This window comes from Otolemur garnettii, unplaced genomic scaffold (assembly GCF_000181295.1).
Source record: "Otolemur garnettii isolate 467f Iridium unplaced genomic scaffold, OtoGar3 scaffold00058, whole genome shotgun sequence".
In the NCBI taxonomy this organism is placed as follows: domain Eukaryota; kingdom Metazoa; phylum Chordata; class Mammalia; order Primates; family Galagidae; genus Otolemur; species Otolemur garnettii.
In genome coordinates this window covers 8,304,168-8,325,801 of record NW_003852453.1, presented here as the reverse complement: position 1 = coordinate 8,325,801, position 21,634 = coordinate 8,304,168, and the positions used below count along the sequence as shown (strand labels likewise).

The window sequence follows — 21,634 nt, the reverse complement described above, 5'->3', positions numbered from 1 at the left end:
AGGATAAGAATCTGGAGAAGACAAATATCCAAAATGGGGGCAGGGGAGGGATTTGACAAGAAGATAGGACATGTGAAGTCACTTTTGTTTTTTGCAGTTTTTTGGCTGGGGCTGGGTTTGAACCCACCACCTCTGGGCATATGGGGCTGGCACCCTATCCTTTGAGCCACAGGTGCCACCCCATGTGAAGTCACTTTAAAACTGTTCAATGAACAGTGGTAATTCTGGGCAGATGGAAAGACAGAGTTCAAGGTCAGGGAGAATATTCTTGGTGGCAGTTAGGGAAGGCCAGAGAAGAAATATAATCTAAGAAGTCTTGAAGTTGCCAAGAAGGCTGTAGACAAAATGGACACTCAAGATCCAGTTGACAGGCCCAGCTGAGATGCCATTCTGAGATGGCAAAATCTGTACTTTCAGAGTCACTCACCTGTCCTGGAAGCAACAATTTTCTTTCTCTTCTCAGAAACTTTTCAGCTTCTCCAGCCTGTGCTGATTCTTCTGGCATCACAGGCAAGTCTGGAAACCTCATTCATACTTGGGTCTCTGGAACTTATAATCCTACAGTGTCTGTTCAGTTGTCAACATAAGATGGGGACACTGAGGCCCAGAGGAAAGAAGGGAATGTTTTCAAGGATACCCTTGGTTCTGAAGAACAATCAACATAGAACCCAGTTCTCTGTTAAGGATCTCAAGGTCACAGGCAAGGGCATTTAGCTGCTTAGGGCTGCCGTAACAGGAACAGCTCACATGGAAAGGCAGGGAGAAGGAAGGAATCACATTCTTCTTTACAGCTTTTTAAAGAACAGTGTGTAGGTGGGTCTTAGCAAGCAAGATTTAGACTCCAGTCTAGTAAACGTTATTGACTACCTACAATATGGCCAGGACATGAGCTAAGTGCTTTGATATCTAAAAAGCTGTAAGTCTTTGCATCCTCTCGACAACAAATATGTCTATAAACAGGCATTCAGGTATTTATATTCTCAATGTTAAATCTAAAAAAGTAAACCCTGCAGGCAAGATGGAAACATTTTAGAAATGCCCACCCCTCCTCCGTTCACCTCCAGAGATTTATGCTCAACTCAAAGATGGACAGTTTGAACATGCAGACATCTAATAAAAACCAATCTTTTTCATCCTTAGCCCCAACCCATAGTTCTCAGCCATCATCATACTTAGGGACTGGTGTCCCCTGTTGTTCACTGGATTTCATGGGCAATTTGCAAGATTTTCAAGGTTAATTTGAACCATATGATTGTTGCTAAATTAAGAATCAAACCCTCACCTAAGTTTCCTCTGCAGTCCTTTTTCCATAATTCCCTGCATTTTCGGCAACACATCAGGAGTGGGGTTGGAGTGGGGGAAAAGAGATTATTTCCTGTTGGTGGAGTTCAAATCCTCTGATGCAAATCCCCTTGGGTAAAGTACCTCAGGCAGTCAGATAGCCTCTGGCTATGACCTTGAGGAAGGCCTCCCTGCTTGTTTGTGCAGAGTTCTGTATCCAACAGGCACATAATACCTGCTTGTGGCTCCCCTGCCTTTCTCATAAACTGACTACTCTGGGAAATCTGTGCTTTAGATGGATGCTTTTTAAACAGGCTATGGCTATTGTTACATCTTCAGAGGCCGGGCAGAAGGATACATTTTCAAGTGGCCTAGATAATTCTGACCCTGTAGGTACAGCCCTGAGTGTTTGAAAAGCCCCTTCCTGGACCCTTTCCCTAAATGAGGCGTGGAGACTGCTGAGGGCAGACTGGTGCTACTCCTGGGTCCTGACCTGGATCTCCCTATGACTTACCAGCTGATTTTCAGAACAGCCTTATAATGGAGAGAGCACTGCAGTGAGAGCCAAGAATGCCAAGATGGGGCCCGGCAGAGCTGCTTTCCGTGGCTTCACCACCTTGTGCCTGTCTCCAGACCAGAACTGCAGACAACTGGCCTAAGACGAAGCTGGTAGAAACTCTGTGTTGTACTCACTTGGTGACTTTCAAAAAAATTGAAGCTACATTTAAAAATAGAGCAATGCCACAGACTGTTGATTTGGCCTGCCTACACTGTCACAGGCCACACGCTTCTGGAGCTGAGAAATCACGGCCTGCACAGAGCACGGGCTGCCCAGCTTCCCGCAGCCCCCTCACTCTCTTTCACCTCTCCTGGCCAGTGGCATTCACTGCTTGCTTGCTGCCTTCACAGCCCCTGGAGGCATCTGACTTTGAGATCTCTGGCTTACCTGGTCTGAAATGTCCTTTCTAATTCTAGTGTATCTACCAGTCCAAAGCCTACCAAATTAGCCTTCCTAAGTTCAAGAGTTAATCATCAGCTTCTTACGTCATCAGAACAGGAAAGTCTTGCTTAGCCAATTCCTCTGAAAATATTGGTCTGAAGCTATTCTTCACTATCCTTGAGATCTCTCTCTGCCTGCTTGCATCTGCCTGTCACCACGAAGCCCTTGTTGGCCCCTGATCGAAGTTCCCTGGGCCAATAGCTGTTGTGGATGTCCAGGGAGACCAGGTGGCCCAGCAGGATGGACGGGGATTGGGTGCACCCAGGGAAGGCCTTGATCTGGGCTGTTGGGTTGCTTGCAGCCACCACCAAGGGTGAGATATCCAGGGCTCTCAGATTACGGGATGGGGGAGGAATTTCTGCTGGTGGGAAGTAAGTCATTTTTCAGAGGTCTCTGAGGGCCTATGGAAGGGCACACGGCATCTTCAGGTGCCAATATCCTAGCATTGCTAAGAGCCATGGGCCACAGCTTCCTTCTTAGACATGGGTCTGGCACTGAAGACCTGGGTTTTACCCTTAGGTTGCTCAGACCTGGCAAGGGACTTGGAGGGGATCTGTCCTGGGCAGTGGGGGAGTGCTGTGGGACAGAGTTTGTGCTTCTGTAGACCTGGCTGCAGAGATAGGACTTTGGTAATGGAGTGCCATTAGCAACAGCGCCAAGACACCAGGTCCTGCTAAGTAAGGAGCTTGGCGGTGTGCTTCTCAAGGCTCTACATTCTATGTGGAAACCAAGATGCTTGCATGCCAGCTCCCAGAGTGAGTGCCATCGTCATGTCGTCATACCCCTAGAAGTGGATGCATTGATTTCAGGTGGCATCTGCGTGTGAATTTTAAATTTTTGTCAATGAATATTTATTACATATTTATTCAAAAGCATATGCTTAACTCATCATCTAAACCACAATTTCATAGCTGTGAAGGTTTAGGATTCCTCTAGATAAAATTTTAAAAGGAGTTTATTCAAATTTAATTTTAAGAAAAATAAAAAGCCAATAATCATACAGGTGATGCACAGATGTCCCAGTAACTATGCTGGTGGGTATGGAAAGAACAGAATGTGAGAAGCCCTGGGCAGATGATTCTGTGGGGTCCTTGGATCTGCAGAGCCTGCCTGTGTTGGTTCTGCTGATGAGGGAGAGCCTCTGCACGGCAGAAGGGAGAAGCATCCCCAAGTGAACTGGGAGAAAGGTTGTGGCTCCGAGCAGAGACTAAGTCAGCACTCTGCAGTGACTTCTAAGGCAATTTTGGAGGAAACAGTGGGCATGGATTCGTGGGGAGGGACCCCAGATACTTCCTGTTGCACAGAAAGAGCTTGGGAGCTCCACATGGGGCCGTGCCCCGACTCTCCCCAGCTCCTGACCCTTTCCTGTGTGTTCTCTCAGGGCTCTCTGCTGAAGTGCCACAAAGAAACACCAGCCTGGGATGGGTCCAGGGGAAGCAAGTCACTGTGCTGGGAAGCCCTGTGCCTGTGAACGTGTTCCTTGGGGTCCCCTATGCTGACCCCCCTCTGGGGCCCCTGCGATTTGCGGATCCACAGCCTGCATCACCCTGGGATGATTTGAGAGAAGCCACCTCCTACCCTAACTTGTAAGAACCAGGCTTGGTCTCATGGGTGGCCTGTGACCCTGGGAGTTGGGGGAATGAAGGTTCTGCAACCAGGTGGGAAAGGGGAGGGATGGCGCGGAAGGGTAGAGAAGAGGGAGAGGGACAGGGCTACAGAGCTAGCTACTGCTCTGGGCATTGCTAGACTTTCAAATTGCCTGGTCACCAGAATAGCTGGAGGCATTTTTTCAAGTTATGTAGATTCCCTGGGCTCCCTTCCAAACTTCCTGCATCAGAATTTCCTAAGATGGCCTTAGCAAACAGTTATCTAAAAGCTCTGTAGGGATTCCTAGTAGCCACCAGCTTTGGGAAACACCGTGGTGGGCTTACTGGTCAGAAGGAGTGTCCAGGTGCCTCTGTGTGATCTCTCATTCAGGTATAGTCTCTACGGTCAGACTGGGCTAGGGCTTCAGAGAGAAGAGTCACACCAGAGGGCCTGTAGCTCTGGCAGTTAAAGCTGTGTCTGGTGCAATGCCTGGCCCATTGTGACAGCTCCATAAACACCGTGGAATACATACAGGAATATGTCTCTATGGGGGGGACCTGAGAGACAGAGTTCCCAATCACTGCAGATTTCAAGCTTGAGTGGGTTACTACCAGTTCCCAGATTGATTGTGGATGGGTGAGTTGGGCAGTAAGATTTAAAAACCCTCAGGCATCTTGCTCTTAGATTCTGTGGAGCCTACATGTTGGGCCACATCAGTTCCTGGCATTAGGATCCCAGGCAGAAGGAATACTCTGGTGCTGGGATACTCCCTACCACAGATGACCCTATGTGGCTCTAGGGACTGAGGACATAAGGCTGGAACTCCCCTGTTTGTTCATTCATTCATTCAACTAATATTCATTGAAAACAACTTGATAACTGGCTCTCCATTAGGCCCTGGGACACCACAGTGGATTAATCACAGTTGTCCTCAGAAAGCCTGTAGATAGGGACGTAAAGAATAATTGATAGTTAAAATATCGGGTGACAAGGGCAACCATTAGGGGACCAGAGAAGGGTGCTGAGGAAGCACAGTGGACCACCTAACCTACCTTTGAGGGAAGGTCAGTGGTGGCTTTGCTGAAAGTAGCAAGGCCTGATTTCTGGTAAATCACATACAAAGGGGCAGAAGGCATAAACACCCGTCGGAGGCAGATTGACGGAGGTACTGTACACTATTTTAGTAAGAAAACCATGACAAGTGTATTAAGCACTTATAGAAATATTCACATAAACAATTAGGTTTAATCCTATTGTGGGTCAGGCCCTGTGTTGGGGCCATGACGTACAGAGGTGACTGACAGAGTCCTCAGTTTTTAGCTGAGTTTGGGGAGATGGTAATGCTCACGTGCAAGCCTAGGACAATTCTAGGAAAGGACTCAAAATAGAAGGGTGTTTCCAAAGAAGAACTATGTTCTAAATGGAGCAATCTCAGGAGGCTTCTTGAAGGTGGCCCTCGGACTGCATTTGAAAGAAACTGAAGAGCATGAGCAAGCAGATGTGAGGAGAGGGCCGTCCAAGCAGGGGACCAGTTTGAGCAAAGCCTGAATGCCAGCATCTGCTTGAAAGTCCAACTTCAGGTGGTTCCTGGTAGGGAAGCCTGGACATGTTTTGCTCTTCTGCAGAACAGAAGACGGTGCTGCAGGAGCAAAGCATTTGAAATTCAACCCGTGTCCTGCTCTGCATATAATCTGGGAATCGTTGAGCTATTTAAGTTATATATGTCTGTATTATTGGCATAGTCATGGGGACATTGTCAGGGTTAATGGTTTATGGACAATTATTCTGAACAGTGTGCTCTTCTACCCTGGCACCAGAACAAAGAGAATTATAGTTTGCTTGTTTGTTTGTTTGTCTGTGTTGGAAACCATGAGAGCGAGCCATGATTAGACCTTGTACTCCCAGATATCTCTTCTGCATAGGCAGAGGAGATGGCCAGGTCACCCTGCTGTCACAAGAAGAGCCCCCTCCAGGCAAGTTTGCTGATAGCAATTCTGAGGACTTTCTCCTCCCCTTCTCCAAGGTGCTTCCAGAACTTAGACTGGCTGTTATCAGATCAACACTTGCTCAGGGTGCATTACCCCAAATTCGGAACATCGGAAGACTGCCTGTACCTTAACATCTACGCGCCGGCCCACGCTGATATGGGCTCCCAGCTCTCAGTAAGGCTGACTGCTGTGCTTGGCCTGGGATCCAGGCAGGGTGGCTGTGTGCTTGGAATCAAACTTAGCCTCCTGTTGAGTAAAAGGGAAATGTAATCATGGTAATAACTTCCAAAAATCATTATAACGACAGATTCAATTTATTGACTTTTCTGTTTGGTTTTTTAAATTTTATTTATTTATTTTATTAAATCATAGCTGTGTACATTAATGCAATCATGGGGTACACTGTGGTGTTTCATATACAATTTGAAATACTCTCATCAAACTAGTTAACATAGCCTTCATGTCATTTTCTTAGTTATTGTGTTAAGACATTCATACTCTGCTTTTAGAAAGATTCACTTGTACCCTTGTAAGATAAACCATAGAGATGACCCCACCAATCACCCTCCCTCCACCCATCCATCCTGTTTGGTTTTTTTTATTGACAGTGACTTTTTATTTGTATTTTATTTTCCCTCTCCCCTCTGTTGAGCATTTAATAATCTGTAACCTTTCAGAAAAGATACTGCTTAAAAGGACTGATTTTTTTTGTTTAATTTGAGAAATCCTTTTTTAAAATAGGATAAGTTTGTCTATGGTAATTAAGGCAGGTAGTAATGTTAAGTATTTCCTTTAAGAATGTAAAAGATCCCCATGTAAGTGAGTGGGGTAAAGGCACATTCTACTTTTTTAGCCACACCCTCCCGTCCTCCTCTCTCCCATATGCCTCTGCTGTGGGAGACGTGCTGTCTTGCATCATAACAGAAACATCTATTGAGTGCTTACTGTGTGCCAGGCACAGTACATTATTTCATTTAACTCCCACAGTAACCCAGTGGGTAAGAGTGAGTGGGCCCATTCTATAGACAGGGAAGTTGAGGCACAAGAAGGGGAGAAATGACTTGCTCTATGCACATAGTAAGTGCTAGATCCTGGCACCAAAGCCAATGCTTTGTCCAGCTCCCCTTTTTCCTTTGTGGCTATCTTGTCTTTCTCTGTTCCAAGGGTGGTAATCACCAACATGACCTTAGAGGAGGGATGGAGGGGATTTATTATTACATATACAAACAGGGATAATACCATTTGGATACTGATTTATGTTCCCTGGTCCCAGTTTTTCTAAACAATATAGTAAGGTTCCCACACTTTCCTCTGAAGTCAGAGAAAAGTCTTAAAACATCTTGAGCTGCATGAGCTCTTCTATCCCGTGATTTCCTTCTCCCTGTGGGTCACAGGCTCACTGCTATTTAGTTAATGCTTTCTGAGCACTCGAAGTGTCTGATTGATCCTGTTCTTGAAGCTTTAGATGCAGAATCTTGTATAAACCTCATGATAAGTGACACACCATCATTTGTCACATCTTATAGATTAAAAAAAAAGAGAGCGCCTCAGAGACGTTAAGTAATCCTCCCAAGATCACACAGGTAGGCAGTGGTAAAATGGGAAACAAAACCAGGATTTCAGGCACCAGGGCTCAGCTGTGGGCCTTCTTAGACAAAAACCTCTCACCCTCCTTAAGAAGGAAAAGTGAAGCATTTGTACTTCACCTGAAGAAAGAATGTCCCAACACCCAGAGGGAGGGGAAGGGCGCCTGGCAGGCTGACTGACCTGGTTCCTCTCCCTCCTCAGGTCATGGTGTGGTTCCCGGGGGGCGCCTTTGAGATGGGCTCAGCCTCCGTCTTTGATGGGTCCGCCCTGGCTGCCTATGAAGACGTGCTGGTTGTGACCACCCAGTACCGGCTGGGAATATTTGGCTTCTTCAGGTGAGTCTCCCCAAGTGATTGACCTGCTAGATCCCCAAGGGGAAATTGAGCCTTCAGCAGCATTCAACAAATTTGGCCCTAATAAATTAGCTGGATAACTTTCACAGCTGTAACCAGATAAAGCTCCAAATCTTTGTGGCTGAACGGAACAAAATCTCATTCTTACACAAGTAAAGCTATGGTTTAAAATAATAAAAATCTCATTCTCACTCTAGTATAAAGTCCAACGGAATGTCCCTGATTAACAGACATCCTTCTACAAGGTCAACCAGGGACACACATTCCTTCCACCTTGTGGCACTAATATGGATTCTCGGGTCTCAGCTCTTTTGCATTTGGCCAGTGGAAGGAGAATTTGCAAGGAGGTTCATGCAAGGGAGGTTCTTCCGGGTCGGGTGGAGGTGGGGGAAAGGTCCTGACTTATTTTTGCTTTCCATTGGTGTAATTCAATCACATGACCACATCCATCTGCAGGGGCCTCCACAAATGTGGCCCAACTGTGTGCCCTGGAAAAGAGGAAACTGTGAGAAGTTAGTAGTGTCAAATGCTTATCCAAGAACTTCTCTAAGCTGTGTTGACTTCCCTCCCTCCAGTAATACCAAACACATATAGGGGCACTCACTGAACCAGGCACGGTGCTGAGCCCTTTAGTGCTTTAATTTCAACTCCCCCTCAAAATAATCCTACAGATTATTTTACAGATCAGAAAGGCACTAGTGTTATTCCCATTTCACAACTAACTGGAAAATAGGAACACAGGGACACTAAGCAACATCCCAGAGGTCACAGAACAGAGCTGGGTCTCTTGATCACATCTGTTATCTTGCCTAAAATTTGGCAGGTTAAGTCTGCCTGACCTGGTGCAATGTGAGCAAAGAGAGATAGAGGGGCTGGGCCCCAACTGTGCATGGAGCCCACTGTCCCTTACTCTGAGGAAAGGCAGCATTGATTCAAACATGAATCCTGCATTCCAGAGGTTCAGAGGCTAGTGGGGGAGGTAAGGCAGGGACACAAATATCCATGATACTGGCAGGACGTGATCGGTTCTCCAAGAGTGAGAAGCCGCTGGCTGTGGAAATGGAGATGGGAGCTGCAGGGTGTCGGGGAGGCTTCAGAAGAGAAGTGGCATTTAAGCTACATCTTAGAGATGTGGTTATGCTTGAGGAGGAGGGGTTGGGAGAGAGCGGGCTTGGCTAAGGACGCTGCTGTACAAAGGTTAGGGAGCTGGATGGGATGTGCCATGTGTGGGATTGAGGCATTGTTGGGCCTGTAGCCCCCAGGGCCTGGGAAGTAGCAGCCAGGTGGGCTGACAGGTGCCTCAACCATAGCAATTACACTTGGAACTGCTTTCTATGTTAGGATTCTGCATAAGAGTTCTTTGGAAGAAAGATCTCCAGCAACAATTTATAACATTTGGGTTCAAGTGTGGGTAGATGTGGATATAGCAGGAAATGGATGTAGAAAGACAGGACGGGCTGAGGGGAAAGGCCTGGAATTCCAGGCTATGTGTGGAGTATGGGCTTTTCCCAAGACAGATCAAGGGACCAAGGAGTACCCTGCTCAGAACCGTGTATGGGGAAGCAGAGTGGAGGCTAGGCTAGGGGTGCCATACTGCAGTTGGGGAGTCCACTTGGGAAGCTACCGCACTGCTTTGATTCAGGGGTGGCTGAATCACAAGGGCAGTAGCTAACATGTATCTAACGTGCATAGGATGTGCTTATTGTGTGCCAGGCAACCATGTGAAGCGGGCACTCTCATTTTCTCCATTTTAAATGTGAGAAGACTGAGGCAAAGCAGGTCAAGTGACTTCTTAAGATCACACAGAAAGTAAGTGTCCAGGCTAGAAGCTGAGATCTTAACTGGTGAGGCCTAATTTTTCTCAGAATAGACAGAAGTGGAAGAGAGGGATCAGGGTGGGAGCCGTGATGGAATGGAGCTGGTGTTGCCAGCATCTTTCCTAATGTGGGGGGTCTGAGAGAGAAGGTGGAGAAGGAAATATTCCCCACTAGAGACAGGGCCCAAGGTGGTGGGGCACACGTTCCCATCTCCCTCCAGCCCAGCCTCAGCCAAGTACCTGCTAATATCTTCCACTGACTGCACACAGGGAAAGTCTGGGTAATGCAGTCCCTGGAGGTCAGCTTTGGGAACAGGGCAGAGAAGGGCAGAGAGAGGCCCCAGAGGAGAAAAGAAAAAGCAGCATTATCCACTTCCCAGACTGTGAGGCTGAGGGGAGTACTGGCCATAGGTCCCTTAGAACAGTGTCTGGTATGTGTTGCTGCAGCTACAGTTACTGCTGTTGCTGTTATTATCATTTTTTAAAATATATTCATTATTTAGATCTCTGTGCCCAGAAAGGCCTTGTTTTCTGGTACAGATTAACTTTTAGATGTGAGACTCTTCTGAGATTCATGAATTCAGGGGAGCCTGCGAATATCCTGACATTGTACAAGCAACATTTTATGTGTATTTTTCTTGGGTGCATAGCTTTCCTCAGGTTCTCAAAGAAACTCCCTTCCTAGCCAAGGGTGAGAACTAAGCCTGGTTTCTCTAGGACGTCCAGGCCTCTGACACCCAAAGCCCTCATGGGTGACACCTGCCACCAGCCTCTACTCAGAACTCCTTGGGCGGTGGGGAACAGTGTGGCCAACTGAGAATTTTCACCCTGCCTCTTGCTCCCAGCACGCAAGATCAGCATGCTCCAGGGAACTGGGCCTTGAAGGACCAGGTGGCTGCCCTATCCTGGATCCAGGAGAACATCCAGTTCTTCGGTGGGGACCCCGGCTCTGTGACTATCTTTGGCGAGTCAGCAGGAGCCATCAGTGTCTCTGGCCTGGTGAGTTCTCAGCTTTGTGACTTGAATGGCCCTAGGTGGTGGTGATGGTGGGTGGGGTTTTTCAAAATGGACATGACAATCACTCCCATTTGACTGGGGAGTGATTGAACAAACACATTAATGCACCCTATGTCCCTTGTGCCTCACAAAAACATCCTGAGTATTTCAGTCTCCTTTGATGGAAGGGACAGCTATCATTGGCAAGAGTTTTAATGAATCACTAAGATCACCTAATGAGTAATAATTTGAGGAAAAATTCCTCATATTTGCAGAGTAGAAGCTCTAGTATCCAGTTTACCAGGACTGGTAATTACACTTTTAATAGAAAAAAACTCAGCTAAAGCGTGAAACAACCAAAGATGCGTGTAAGCATTTTATTTTAAGTTAAACCATGAAATATACATTCCCTCACCAATGGTTTGCTACAGGGCCTTATGTTTTCAGAGTTGGTCTGCTGGCTTGAATTCCAACATGGGCTCTCTTGCATAAACCACCCGCAAAATTCCCTGTCCTCAAATTACATTTCCAGTTTCTTTACGGCAAGCCCAAACTTAAAGAAGCCCACAGGGGGGCATTTCCACTTGGACTCCCCCCTTCCCCCACTGATGGAGATTCTGTTCCCCCTCCTTTGCTTATCAATATTTCTATCAATCTTTCCTTGTCAGTAAACTCTGTCCTGTTGCTGGCAAAAAAAAAAAAAAAAAAAAAAAAAGAAGAAGAAGCAGGAGAAGAAGCAAAAGTCTTATGGCAGCACATTATGGAGTTTTATACTTTTCCTCCAAATATTTTACCATGATCTTGTCCACACCTAATTTGACAGCAATATTTTTTAGCTGTCTTTTATCAAGGTTCTTTTTCCCAGATGTAACTTTGTTTCCTTTTTACACATATGGTTCATTTGTTCCCAAGATGTGTCATTGACTAGGTAATGAGGATAACAAGTTCAACCGACAATACGGGTTTGGAAGCAAACACACCTGTCAGCGAGAAGCTGGTGGGAGTAGACGTGAACAGAGAAGCTAGAAAATGGCCCCCTGGCCCTGAGTGGTCAGCATTTCCTCTGCACCAGTTAGCAGCATATTGCAAAAATCAGATGCTGGTAGTGGATTAAGAGAGCTTCTGCTGAGTACTTGACAATATGCAAGGTATTTTTATATCTTCAAAATTACCTTCTAAGGTAACTTAGGTTAGCCTGACTTTAGCTGGATTACAACAGCCATCATTTCATGAGTGAAATTTGACCAGGAACTATGCAAAGATTTCTATGTTCATTTTTTTCCCAACTGGTCACAGCAGTTCTGTGATATGGGCTCCATTTATACTCCAGGTTTTACAGAGAAGTGAACTGTTGCTTAGAGATAATATTAAGCAACTTGCCTGAAGTTACCCAGAGAGGAAGAGAAGGAGCCAGAACTCACGTGTCTGAGTTTGACTTCGAAGTTGCCCAAACCTTCACAGCTAGTCCTAGAACTCCCAAACCAGGATTTTAAAAAATCCCTTTAAGGCTAGAGCTCTTAAGAAGGCTTCCTGGTAAGGTTCTTTAAGGAGGGGATGGATGACGTGTGTGAGGGGTGGGGAGCCCCTGGATAACCTTTCCTGGGTCTCCTGTGTTCTCTCTACAGATTCTATCTCCCATGGCCAATGGCTTATTCCACAGAGCCATTATGCAGAGTGGGGTGGCTATCATTCCTTACCTGAAGGCCTCTGATGACAAGAGGAGTAAGGACGTAGGTATATTGTTGACACCTTTCCAACTGCCCCTTCCTTCATCAGGACAGTCTGTGGTCAGTAGACTGCCATCTTCTCTCTTGTCTTGCCTTAGTGACCCTGCCCAGGGAAACTCATGCTGGCCCAAGGTGAGCTTTGCTTCTCCAAGGAAGGTCTGGTTGAGCGGGAAATGAGTCCAGCCACACAGTGCATCACTGGTGTGTGTGGATGTGTGTGTTCTAGTTCTTAGATCTTATGCGTTATTCTTTGCCTGTGATATATAACTCTGTCCCTTGTATGTGGTATTATATACAGCTCATCTCTGTACTGATTCTATTCCACAGAGAATGGTGACCTAGGTGACCTAGGGTACTACATTAAGAAAGGCTGTTTCCAGTGGGGATAGGCTATGACTGATTAATGTTGTCTGGTATGGGATTATAAGGGAGCAGCGGGGCCTATGTCCCAAGATGGTTATTATCTGTCTTCTTGTTTTCACTCTCTACTAGATAGTGAGGCCCTGGAGGCTGAAGTCTCTCTGTCCTTCATGTCCCCAGAATAATAGCTGGTATATATTGTGCAACCATAAGTGTTTGCTGGATGAATGAATTAAGAAATGCAATGTTGTATTCAATATGTATTAATTAACCACTGGGCTATGGAACTATCTCCCAAGTACTAATCATTTCAGAGGTATAATTTCTTAAGCACTTTCTATGAAATAGCAGAGTTCACCAAGGGCAGAAACACAGAATTATAAGATTATAAATATATCCGCGACACATGGGGAATACTGATTTTGGCAACATTCTCTAGAAAGCTACAGTTTGTGCATATATGTATCTTTATTCTTTTTTCCTACATTTGTTGAGTGTTTTCCCAGCTCTGTTAGAATATGTAGGTTTATCAGTGGGTAACGCATATCCTAAACTTGAGGAGAATATAATCTTTTTATTGTAAAGGTTTTTTTTAAACCCTGGAATCCGTGGATAGCTTTGGGAGGTGGCCCTTGAACACCCTCTAACTGTATGCAGTCTCTGTATGCTGGGGAATTCTCCCAGGGAGTGGGTCTGTGGCTTCCTCTGGACTCTGAGAGCATCCACGACTCCCAGAGAATTAAGAACCAGCACTTTAGAGACAAGTTCTACAAATGTGGAAGGCTCAATGCCAGGGCAAGCCAGAGTTCAGCAATGGGCTCGCTGGGGAAGGTGGGGAACTCTCAGCTGCTAAGGGATTAAGAAAGGGAGGGGCTGTAGGGCCTGCAGTGGTCTGAAAGGAAGCCTGGGAGGGCAGGACTTGGGCCTTAAAGAATGAGCAGGACCAGTGCACGGACAGAAAAAAGGTCTTTCAGGCCTCCAGGCCAGGGCTCCGCAGAGCTGGCACAACGAGAATCTGATCCTGAGTCTTATCTCAACTGATAATGACAGAGTTTACAAAGCTGCTCCTCACTGTGGGGGCTTCTGGCCCTGCAGTTGGGCTTCTGGGCTTTCAGGGGCCTAGTGACAATGTAGTCACGGGACTGATCTCTCTGTGACCAGGAATTTTTACTTCAGTCCATGGCCTCACCCATAATAGCTCTGGCTTTTGTTAAGACAACAAGGAGGGTAAGACAAGAGAGCAAGGGTGACACAGTGTCAACCCCTCCTCTGTGCACGCCTTCTGTTACAGGTATGTGGGGCTGAGGAGGGGCCACAAGATGGACTCACGTACCAAGGACCAGCCTGTGGCTGGTCGGAGAACATTTTCCAACTCTTATTTTGCTGGGTGTTTTCAGTACCATGCTCTGACCTGGTCCTCCTCTGGAAATATTATAGTTGCAGATGGTTGCACGTGTCTGTGGTTGCAATGAGTCAGACTCCGTGGCCCTGTTGACGTGTCTGAGGGCAAAATCCTCCAAGGAGTTGCTGGCTCTTGGCCAGGTGAGGGGAAAGGGGAGAGTTTTGAGGGGTAGGGGAATTCAGTCAATGGAGTGGGGCACAAATCCTATCCCTCGGTTATTCAATTTTGGGGGGTACTTAGAAAAGGGGTAATAGTTGGTAAAACACAAATGTGGGGTATAGAACCTGTATAAGTAATTTCAGGAACATGACAGGCGGGGGTGTGACTTAGCCTGGGTAAAATCTTTATGTCACTGATGGTATCTCACTGGAAAGAGGGACCATGCTTGTTCCCCAAACCTCCAAAAGCTAAAGTCAAAATCAGGAGTTGGAAATTCTATTAGGGAACCATTTTGGCTTTGAATAACTGAGAACTTTCTAAAACTTCAGTCTTCTGGAAGAGGACTGAGCTCCTTTAGATGACCCCTCTGCAAGTATTTAAGCAAGGTCTGCCTGATGAACTTTGATGAGCTTTTTAATCACTGGACCATTAATAAGGCTGCATGATTTAATATGTACCTCCTAATGTTGAGGGGCTTTGATAGTCTTTGGAAGAGCAAGGTCATCATCTGCCAGATTCCAACATTTGCTAGTTACGTGGCTTACATTAAAGATGTACTGTGAGCTGTGCTAGACTAGGTTAAACCAATAATAAGCCCTTGGCCTGATGTTGTGTCAAGCTGAGAGGAAGGGAGCTACGTGCACATTTCTGTGCTTGCAGTACATCAGCTGTGTGCTCCCTTCTACCCAACTCCTAAACAGAAGCTGAAGGAAACCATGATTAGAGCCCATTGTTGCTTTCTAAGACTCCAGAAATACCCAGCTGTGTTCAAGGCACAGACAGTGCTCTGGGAAGGTATTCACACCAGCCCCTGCTATCTTTGCCACTCCCTTCCCTCCCCATTTTTCCCTTTGCATTTGGCCAGTGGTTCTCAGCCTTGGGCATGAATCAGAACCACCTTGAGGACTTGCTGAGTAAGTGTGCTGGGCTGTACCCCCAGATTTTCATATTTAGTAGACCCAGAGTGGGGCCTGAGATTTTGCATTTCTAAGTTCTCAGAGCCTGCTGGTCCAGGAACCACACTGTGTTAGACCATTATTTTTCTTAAATTGGTACTACTATTATTCCATCTAGCAGATGAGAAACTGAAGCAAGTTTAACCCCTTGCGCAAGAAAGTGGCAAAGCTGGTCCAGGGACTGTTGCATTGAGCTGGGCCAAAAGTGGTTTGTTTCTATTTTTTGAATGCATTTTGACTGCTGTAGGCCAAGGTTGGCTTAGCTTGGCTAGGATTCGGGGATAGCAGATTTTGTGAGCAAAAACAGCGACTGATTTTTCTTTTCTTCCTCATTACAGAAAGCGTCTTTCACGCGAGTGATTGATGGGCTTTTCTTCCCGGATGAGCCGCTAGAATTATTGTCTCTACAAGCATATGCAGCAACTCCGTCTATCATCGGCATCAATAACCAGGAGTGTGGCTATGTTCTGCCCTTGGTAAGAGGTCTGGTGTCTGCACGGCCACTTCCTCAACAGTGATGTAGCTGTTTGCTTCAACAGCTGGGTGTTTTTCTAGATGACACCAAGTGTTCTGTGGGCTGGAGTCCACCAGCCAAAAACAGAGTGAGAATCCTTCACTGAAAGAGGGGAACTGAGGACCCGGGGAGGTGGTGTCACAGAGAGTGACATTGCTCCTCACATGATGAGGTTTACAGTGGGGATTGAGTTCCTTTGGTCTTTTCTTATAAAACATTGTAAATTATTGTTTTCAAGGTATTCAGAGTTGACCTTCAAATAGGTTCAAAAATCTTCAGTCCTTTAAACTGTTCATGTCCAGCCACAGTTTGGCATTGTGACTTCTAAAAATGATGAAATGATCTTAAAGGTTGTGCAGGTGGTAAAATTATCAAATCGTTTTATTTATTTGACAGGTATGTACTGAGTGTTTACTACATACTTGCAAAAAAATGAGCATTCAGCTGTGAACACGGTTTCAGCATTCTGGGAGCTTTCATTCTGGAGGGGAGAGACAGATGAGACATAAGTCGAAAAGATGATGTCAGAGAGTGACAGATGCTTTGAAGGATACAAATGCGGAGAGAAGGCATCTTCAGGGTAGAAAAAGGGTGGTCAGGAAAAGGCTCTTCTGAGTTGAGATCATTGAGCTGAGAAGGAGCCAGGATTTTTTGAGTGTGGTTTAGGAAGACCCTCCCCATTGAAAGTGAACTTCTCATCAGTCCTCAGAAGACCGGAGGGTTTGCATTCATAACACCCTCAAAGCTCATTCATAGAGACCAACCTCTTTGTTTTAAGCTGGAGGAAATGAGCTTAAGAAACAAAGAGGTATGTTAAATTAAAAATATCATTGGTCACTGTCAAGAACCAGAACCCAGAGTTCACTAGATTATTAAAGGATATTCTGCCGTTACTCATTTGATCTCCAGAGCAATGTTCTGGGGGTGAAGCTGAGGATTTCTGTCCTCATGTTGTAAATGAGGCAACTGAGTCACATTTTGTGGCTTAAGTAAAGCCTTCTAGTGCTTTCTGGGTGTGTGCTAGGAAGAAGGCAGGTGCTACTGGTGACAGCCACCAGCAAAACCACTGTAACTGTCCCTGGGTGCCTTCCCAAGAGCAAACAATCTGTGCAACAACTTGCAAACAGCCACTATTGTTCCTATTTTACAGCTAAAGAAACTGAGGCTCAAAGAGGCTAAAATGACTTTCCTAAGTCTCCCGGCTATGGAGCCAGTAGTGTATGATTTTTATGCATGTAGACGCCACCTTTAAGTGCTAGGTTCTTTGCTTACCTGCTGTGTGATGTTAGGTGAGTTGCCGAATCTCTCTGAATAGTGTTAATACACACCTCATAGATACTTGTCAAATAGGCTGGCGTGGAGTGAGTGCTCAGTAAGCACTAGGTATCGGACTTATTCAAGTGACAGAATGGGAATTGATACCCGGATCTTCCCAGCTCAGAAACCTGTATTGGTGCCAATATTCCATGTGCACTTGTAATTAAATCCATTATTGGCTCCTGGAGACCAAAGGAGATCCTTCAGAAGCAAATTCCAGCTCATTAGTTGAGGGGTTTTAGTAGTTCGAATTTGCTTGTGGATAATGTGAGTAACTCTAGAGGTTCCCTCAGATTCCAGGACACAGGTGTGTTTAGATATCCACATGATGCCCTTGTGGTTTATTACCCCAAGATCTTCAGCAAAAAATGCATTAAGCAGATGCATTTGACAAGTGAATGGTGTTTCTGCCTCTCTTTTTTTCAGGTTATAACATTGCCAGAAAATGATCATTTAACAAATTATGATGCATGCATAGCTCTTCCTTTGTACCAAACACTGCTGTGAGCTTTACAAATATCAGCTCACGCTGTTCTCATCACAGTCCTGGCATGGGAGCAACTGTCACTGTCACTGTCTCCATCTTATGGATGGGAAGCCTGAGGCAGGAAGAGTTATGTCCCATGCCAAGTTTACAGCTGGTGAGGGCAGGGCAGGGAGCCTGTGTTCTCAGCCACCAGCCTCCTTGCCTCCCTGCCCAGCCCTACAGCTGGCTTCCCAGAGGCCCTGACTGCAAAGGTCTTTAGGAGAACAGCAAACCACCAAGTTTCAAGATTTTCTGGATTCTCTTTGAACTTGGTGTGGGAGCCAAGTTGTGGTCTGTATTAGGCAGGTTGAGGTGTGGTGACAAAACACCAGACTAGTCAGCTTAAACAACACAAAGGCATTTTCTCACTGTCCTGGAGGCTGGAAGTCCAGGATCAAGGTGCAGTCTCCCTTCCATGTGCTCTCATTCCTGGTGTCTCTGTGTGTCTAAAATTCCTCCTCGGAAGGACTCCATTCAGATGGGATCAGGGCCCACCCTCCTGGCCTCATTTTAACTTAATCACCTCTGTAAGGGCCCTGTCTCCAAATATCGTCACATTCTGAGGTGTTGTAGGTTACAGCTTCATCAGAGGAGTTTGTGGGGGACACAGTCCAGCCCATAACAGTCTCCTTTCCACAGGGCAGTCACTCAGGCCCCACAAGGCTGCGGGTGTGATGGGGGTGGCTGCCTTCCATCAAGCGTGAGAGTGTATCAAAGGTTCTTGTTCTTCCCACTCTTCCCTTGGAAAGTCAGGTTCCCAGGCCCTCGGAGAGACTGGTTCACCTTCGGATAGCCAGGTGGCTCACTGGGGACACCCTGCTTCTCTCCACAGAAGGAGATACCTGAGGTCCTCGCTGGCTCCAACAAGTCTGTAGCCCTCCGCCTGATCCACTCCATCCTGGTATGTGAGCTTGGGGACGTGGGGCTGCACAGACCCATTCTGTTAACAGACACCCTTGTCACACTCAGGAGAGGAGCCAGGGGAGAGACACTTCTCATTCATTCAACAGACCTTTCCTAAGCGTGGGCTCCCAATCCCAACACACAAGGCTCTGAATCCAAAGAGCTCCCCAAACCCACAGGCTTTTTGTAACCCACCTGGCAGCCAACCTGACCCAGGCGGGTCTGTAGCCGTCAGTTTTTTGTAGTTCCAACATGTTCATTTACTTTATTTACCACACTATTCCCGTGCTTCTCTGGGGATGGATTAGCATGGATGTTGGGGTGCTTCCCCATCCCAGTGTATATTGTAACATGAAGTGTATGTACTATCTCCCTGCAGTCTGAGAAGTTCCAGATTCTGAAACACACAGAGGACCAGGAACCGATATTCAGGACGGTGGCCAGCCTGGCGCTGTGCCAGGTTCTGACGACCCTCATCCTTTACTCACTCATTCATCCATGCCACAAACATACCGTGTCAAATCTTACTCTAGACCACGGATTTCAACCTTTTTTTTTTTTTTAATCTCACAGCACACTTGAACCTATAGTTAACTTCCACTGCACACTTTAATTGATCAAAAAAGAGTGAAAAAAAGAATAATACTTACTGTGCTTTGAACTTCTTTCAAAGATAATTTAATGAATGATCTTTAAAAATGTTCATGGCACACCTAAGATCTTCATACAGCACACTGGTTGGAAATCACTGTTCTCGACACTAGGCTGTAGAGATAGATTGCTTTCCTTCTTTCCCTCTCTCCTCCCATCCATCTCCCCCCTAACATTTATGCAGGTGGACTCAGTGCTGAGTTCGTTTCATTTGTTTCTTTGTGGAACCAATGTTTAGGGAAGTGTCCCTGCACTTCCCTCGGCACTGGTGGGCCATGTGGGATGGTTGGAGATGACAGGACACTCAGTGTGCATGAAGCAGAGGAATGTCCAAGGCCCTGTGGTGCACACCAGAGGGGCAGGTGGCTCCATTGGAGAGAATTTGAGGGATTGCAGGATTCAATTTCCATTTTAGAAAAAGCCTTCTGGCTGCAGAGTGGGCAGGGATCCCTCAGGCCCCAGGGCTTGGTGGAGGGATGGGTGTTTGATGGGTCTTGGCTGTGTGGTGATGAGAATGAGGACAAAGGTTTGAAAGAGATTAAAATGTCAGCCAGGGGTGGTGCCTGGAGTAGGGCACCAGCCCCATATACCAGAGGTGGTGAGTTCAAACTCAGCCTCGGCCAAAAACTGCAAAAAAAAAATGTCAGTTAGATAGTGGACTCTTTCAGGCTGAATTGAACACGGCTTCAGGGAGGAGGTGGCCATTGATCTGGGCCTTCAGGAGGGGAACACTTGAGCAGGAAGACATTTCAAGTGGAAAAGGGAGCCTGACTCAGTCCCAGGGTGAGAAGCAGCTCGTATCGAAGGTGCAAAGGGACCAGAAGGGCATGGGTCTCCCCTAGGCTCTGTCACATGCCAGGTGCTGCTTTCCAAATGGTCAGTAGTTCTTTGATACAGAAGGGAAAGTCTTGCCGGAGAACCCTCGAGCCTTACATTCCAATTGTCCTGTGGACTGTGGCCCGAGACTCCACTCTCTATATACATCTTGGATACCAGCACCATGGGAGCTGTTGGTCCTGGGGTCCAAGCAGCCAGGCCCTTGCCCCATAGCCTGTACCTGCTGCAGAGCCTGCCCTTGCCCTGGACCTGATTAAAAACCACCAGGCTCCAAAGGACCCCATCAACAAGTCTGAGCAGCTTGGTGTACCCTGCTTTGCCTCCAGATTCCATGGCAACCTGCCAATCTTGGTGGTAGGGGCTTGAGGTGCAACATTTTGTCCAGCACTGGCAGAGATTCCCTAAAAACACCACCACTGGGATAGACTCCTGAATCTTTTTGAAGTTCACCTCTACCCTCTGCCATTTGTGCCTGGGGCAAGTTAAGCGGGAGAAGCTTGGGGGGGAGATGAGTGCTGAGCCAAAAGGTCAGGAAGGCAGCAAGAGCCGTTAAGGCCCTTGGCCGTAGGGCTCCTGGGATCAGGCAGGACCAAAGGCCTGCTCGGGGTGGGAAACGTGCTTTTCTCTTCACATCTTGTGTAATCCTCCGAACTACCCATTTTTCATAGATGTGGGAATGGAGGCTCCAAAAGGCCAACTGGCTTAGGAAAGGTAACAAAAGGCTGCAGGCAGTGCTGGTACCAGAGCTGGGCCTGTTCAGTGGATGTGTGGCCTGTGTTCTCACAGAGGGCCCATGCTCAGAAGGGTCCTACATTTCAAGATGGCTCTGCTGTCACCATCTGCAAATTCTTAGCAACTTTTGAGCATCTACAAATGATGTGGCTGCTTCTACCCAGCAATGACTCTTTCTGAAAGATGGTAGTGAGGCCCGTGTCCTGTGGTTAGCAGCATGGGATTTAGGTGAAAATAGATTTGTGAAAGAATCATGGCTCTACCAGTTTGGACCCAGCAGTTCACCTCTGCACATCTCAGTTTCCTCATCTGTGAAATGGGCTGATTTTCATAGGGTTGCTGTATGGATCAAATGATCCTGCAGGTAAAGCATTTAGAATCATGCCTGCATAGGTAGGTACTCAACCTGTTGGCCAGTGCTGCTGACCTGGGTCTCCTGTGACCATGATTTTTTACAGAATGTCCCCTTACAATATTTGCACACTGTGGCTTATGAATACTTCAGTGACATGCAGTCCCTGGATGAAATCCGAGATAGTCTTCTGGACTTGTTTGGAGATGTGTTCTTTGTAGTCCCTGGGGTGGTCACAGCTCGCTATCACAGAGGTGAGTCTCTAAGCACATCCTCCAGGTCAACAGCCCAGGGGGGCCGATGGCTGCAGGGATCCCTGCTGTCTGCTGAGCAGCTGCCTCCTCTGCCCTGCGGCTTCCCAGGTGTGTCAGGGATGTGGCTATGTTGACCTTTGCAATTTCCATGCCTTTCAGAGTTTGGAAATGTTGCTCAGTTCTTGTTTTTTTGTTCCTTCCCCTTCTTCAGGACCACCTAGAAAATTTCCATCTCCCTGTAATGTTCTGGCGGATGTCCCAGATTATTTACTCTATAAGGAGTAGTGGAATAACTGCAAAGACAAGATTATCTGTGGAGACATTCCACTCCCCTCC

The 21,634-nt window shown here is 46.7% G+C and overlaps 1 protein-coding gene across 1 annotated transcript in view; it reads left to right on the top strand.

Annotated features, from left to right (window-relative positions):
* Positions 1–2,521: 2,521 nt before the first annotated feature.
* The window catches only part of CES5A (carboxylesterase 5A), a 32,049-nt gene continuing 12,936 nt past the window's right edge, over positions 2,522–21,634 (top strand). The window contains exons 1-10 of the mRNA XM_023514751.1: positions 2,522–2,594; positions 3,663–3,867; positions 5,892–6,030; positions 7,645–7,778; positions 10,458–10,611; positions 12,234–12,338; positions 14,133–14,237; positions 15,551–15,688; positions 18,402–18,470; positions 21,151–21,298. Coding sequence (XP_023370519.1) covers positions 2,522–2,594; positions 3,663–3,867; positions 5,892–6,030; positions 7,645–7,778; positions 10,458–10,611; positions 12,234–12,338; positions 14,133–14,237; positions 15,551–15,688; positions 18,402–18,470; positions 21,151–21,298 — 1,270 coding nt within the window. The remainder of the gene's footprint in view (positions 2,595–3,662; positions 3,868–5,891; positions 6,031–7,644; positions 7,779–10,457; positions 10,612–12,233; positions 12,339–14,132; positions 14,238–15,550; positions 15,689–18,401; positions 18,471–21,150; positions 21,299–21,634) is intronic.